The sequence below is a fragment of the Hyla sarda genome, chromosome 8 (genome assembly GCF_029499605.1).
Source record: "Hyla sarda isolate aHylSar1 chromosome 8, aHylSar1.hap1, whole genome shotgun sequence".
Taxonomy (NCBI): domain Eukaryota; kingdom Metazoa; phylum Chordata; class Amphibia; order Anura; family Hylidae; genus Hyla; species Hyla sarda.
In genome coordinates, this window is record NC_079196.1 from 234183772 (window position 1) to 234186572 (window position 2801).

General features: G+C 35.9%; 1 protein-coding gene across 1 annotated transcript; it reads right to left on the minus strand.

The window, feature by feature from the left end:
• Positions 1 to 1453: 1453 nt before the first annotated feature.
• Positions 1454 to 2395, minus strand: LOC130285411 (taste receptor type 2 member 4-like). Its single transcript, XM_056536772.1, has one exon. It carries the CDS (start codon positions 2393 to 2395, stop codon positions 1454 to 1456), a length of 942 nt encoding a protein of 313 aa, XP_056392747.1.
• Between the last annotated feature and the right edge of the window lie 406 nt (positions 2396 to 2801).

Here is a 2801-nt window from a genome sequence, read left to right on the forward strand (position 1 = left end):
AACTATATACCATACTACAGCATATTATATAACATACTACTGTATACTGTAAACCATACTACTGTATATCATACTACTGTATACTATATACCATACTACTGTATATCATACTACTGTATACTATATACCATACTACTGTATATCATACTACTGTATACTATATACCATACTACTGTATACTATAAACCATACTACTGTATATCATACTACTGTATTCTATATATCATACTACTGTATACTATATATCATACTACTGTATATCATACTACTGTATACTATATATCATACTACTGTATACGATAAACCATACTACTGTATATCATACTGCTGGATACTATATACCATACTACAGCATATTATATAACATACTACTGTATACTATATACCATACCACTGTATATCGTACTATTGTAAACTATATACCATACTACAGCATATTATATAACATACTACTGTATACTATATACCATACCACTGTATATCGTACTATTGTAAACTATATACCATACTACAGCATATTATATAACTTACTACTGTATACTGTAAACCATACTACTGTATATCATACTACTGTATACTATATACCATACTACTGTATATCATACTACTGTATACTATATACCATACTACTGTATATCATACTACTGTATACTATATACCATACTACTGTATATCATACTACTGTATACTATATACCATACTACAGCATATTGTATAACATACTACTGTATACTATATACCATACTACTGTATATCATACTACTGTATACTATATACCATACTACTGTATATCATACTACTGTATACTATATACCATACTACTGTGTATCATACTACTGTATACTATATACCATACTACTGTATATCATACTACTGTATACTATATACCATACTACAGCATATTGTATAACATACTACTGTATACTATATACCATACTACTGTATATCATACTACTGTATACTATATACCATACTACAGCATATTGTATAACATACTACTGTATACTATATACCATACTACTGTATATCATACTACTGTATACTATATACCATACTACTGTATATCATACTACTGTATACTATATACCATACTACTGTATATCATACTACTGTATACTATATACCATACTACAGCATATTGTATAACATACTACTGTATACTATATACCATACTACTGTATATCATACTACTGTATACTATATACCATACTACTGTATATCATACTACTGTATACTATATACCATACTACTATTTAACATATCTTTAAAAGTACAATTAGTCCAGCAAACAACAAGCCTTCTTGTGTATGGGAGAAGAGTTATATCTCCTTGGAGAGAAGGACAAACATGGCAAACATCACAAGCCAAGACTCATTTTACCATTCCCTTAAATTCAGGGATTCTGTTACTATATACAGATTTCGGATATTGCCCCACTGAGGAGACATTTCAGTCATTTGTGAAGGGGAATAATATCTTTATTCCACCACATCCTAAGAAGAGACTGAAGAGCTGATATCCTGACCCTGTAAGTCTTGTTCCTGGTGAGAAGAGTGAGAGCCTGAAGGGCCCAGAAGGAGAAGTACATGATGAAACTCATGATGCCCATCGGGGAAAAGACAGCCACCAAATCCCAAGAGAGCATCAGGTGCGATAGGTAGAAAAGGACGTTCAGTGTCAGGAGAAGGAGCATGGTCTTGGCTGCTTCACTGTGAGCTCTGAGGTGGGATTTATCGAAACTCGATGAATTATGTAATTTCCAGACATAAAAGGTAAGAGAAGAGAGTGTAACACCGAGTGACACCACGATGAGGAGGAACGGCAATGCTGTCATAAGGTTCAGGCCGGTCATTATAGCCTGCTGAGTGACAACATACGTCTGATTGATTTTGGGGCAGTGCAATATACTCCCGTCATGTAGTAAAGGAGCAGTCATGAGGATGACACCAACCAGAGTCACCAGTACAACACCAGGAATCACAAAGGTTCCAGCTACCATCCATGGAAGAAGAGATGGAAATACCGACCTCATCTGTGTAAAGATCCGGTGCCGGAACGTGACCAACTTGATGCAATAGAAGCTGCAGAGCAATGATGTCAGACAGATGCTGGAGAAGAGACTGAGGACGAACACAAGATTGACAATAATGAGACAAAAATTAAGCGCAAAAAATAGGTCGGTCCAGATGTAACCTGCCATATTAGTGAGAAACTGGAAAGTCCCAAACAAGACGCTGGACAATCCGATAGAGAATAAGAGGAGGTCTCTAGGATTCTGGGAGACATTTCTCATGCGAGTTCTGCAGCTGATGACAGCAATAAATGTGTTAAGGAACAATCCGGAACATGAAGTCACAATATTGAGAACCAGAAGAACGAGAATTTCAGGCGCCATTTACCTAGACAAAAAATAGACTGAGAAACCCGTCCGGTCCTCGTCCCGATCTCTCCTCTCTTATCTTCTCCCCTCTCCCTTTATATCATTGTCTCTTGGATGTCCTTGGCGTTTCCTAATATTTAACATCCTCCGATGATTTCCATAGATAATCCGGACAGGATACAAGACTTTGCATAGTTTGTTGTGCACAAAAGACTTAAAGCTTAAAGGATTTGAGGTCCATCCCTGATGTAAATAAGAGGTTTGGGTGAAGTTTACGGTTTGGACTTTCCTAGTAGAATGGAAATGTATTTGTAGATGGTGATGATTCAATACTACGACCTTTTACATCTACCCCAATATATTCGGTGTGACGATGCATCACCTCAGATTTTGTTATAAAATACAGTGGTCCGTCAACATA